This window comes from Eimeria mitis, genomic scaffold (assembly GCF_000499745.2).
Source record: "Eimeria mitis Houghton genomic scaffold, Emh_scaff4864, whole genome shotgun sequence".
In the NCBI taxonomy this organism is placed as follows: domain Eukaryota; phylum Apicomplexa; class Conoidasida; order Eucoccidiorida; family Eimeriidae; genus Eimeria; species Eimeria mitis.
Window position 1 is genome coordinate 1 of NW_013573165.1, and position 752 is coordinate 752.

At 58.6% G+C, this 752-nt stretch overlaps 1 protein-coding gene across 1 annotated transcript in view; it reads left to right on the forward strand.

Annotated features, from left to right (window-relative positions):
* Positions 1–60: 60 nt before the first annotated feature.
* The window catches only part of EMH_0078150 (AMP-activated protein kinase subunit, putative), a gene marked incomplete at both ends in the record, with an annotated part of 2,276 nt that continues 1,584 nt past the window's right edge, over positions 61–752 (forward strand). Inside the window, one exon of the mRNA XM_013499956.1 lies at positions 61–750. Within this exon, the coding sequence (XP_013355410.1) occupies positions 61–750 (690 nt within the window). The remainder of the gene's footprint in view (positions 751–752) is intronic.

The following is a 752-nucleotide window of genomic DNA, read 5'->3' on the forward strand; positions in this document are numbered from 1 at the left end:
AGGAGCAGGATATGTTGCAGCAGCAACAGGTTAGAAATAGATGAAGCAGGTATAGAGATAATGATGGATATATCTGGCGATGCAGACAGCAGCAGCAGAGAAAAAATATACGATTGTCTTGCTGCTGCTGCTGTTGCTGATCTGTCTCCTTCCTGCTGCAAGCATATTATAATAGAGAGCAGGCTGCAGGTGCATACAGCCTTCACAGCCCTCGCCCAGTTTGGTTGCACTTCTCTCCTCTGCTGCCACCTGCTGCCGCCAGACCCCCAGCAGCAGCAGCAGCAGCAGCAGCAGCAGCAGCAGCAGAAGGGAGCTGCAGCAGACGGCACCAGTTCAAGTTCTCCCAGCACAGCAGGCAGCGCTAGCAGCACCACAAGCAGCAGCAACAACACCACCACCACCAGCACCACCGCCACCACCGCCAGCAGCAGCAGCAGCAGCAGCAGCAGCAGCAGCAGCAGCAATCCCTGTGCTGCTGCATGCTGCGGGGGGCCAGGCCAGGTCCGCTGCTGCAGCTGCCGCGGTGTCTGGGTGTACTCCGAGATAAACAGAAAATTTATTGGGCGTTTGGATGCGGTGCACTTCGCCCGCTACCTGCTGCACTGGCAGCGCTGGCTCCGCAGCAGCAGCAGCAGCAGCAGCAGCAGCAGCAGCAGCAGCAGCGGCAGCAGCGGCAGTGGCAGCAGCGGCGGAGGGAGTAGTTGTAGGGGGAGGAGGAGTAGCAGCAAACAGCAGACAGAGAAAGGATCTAG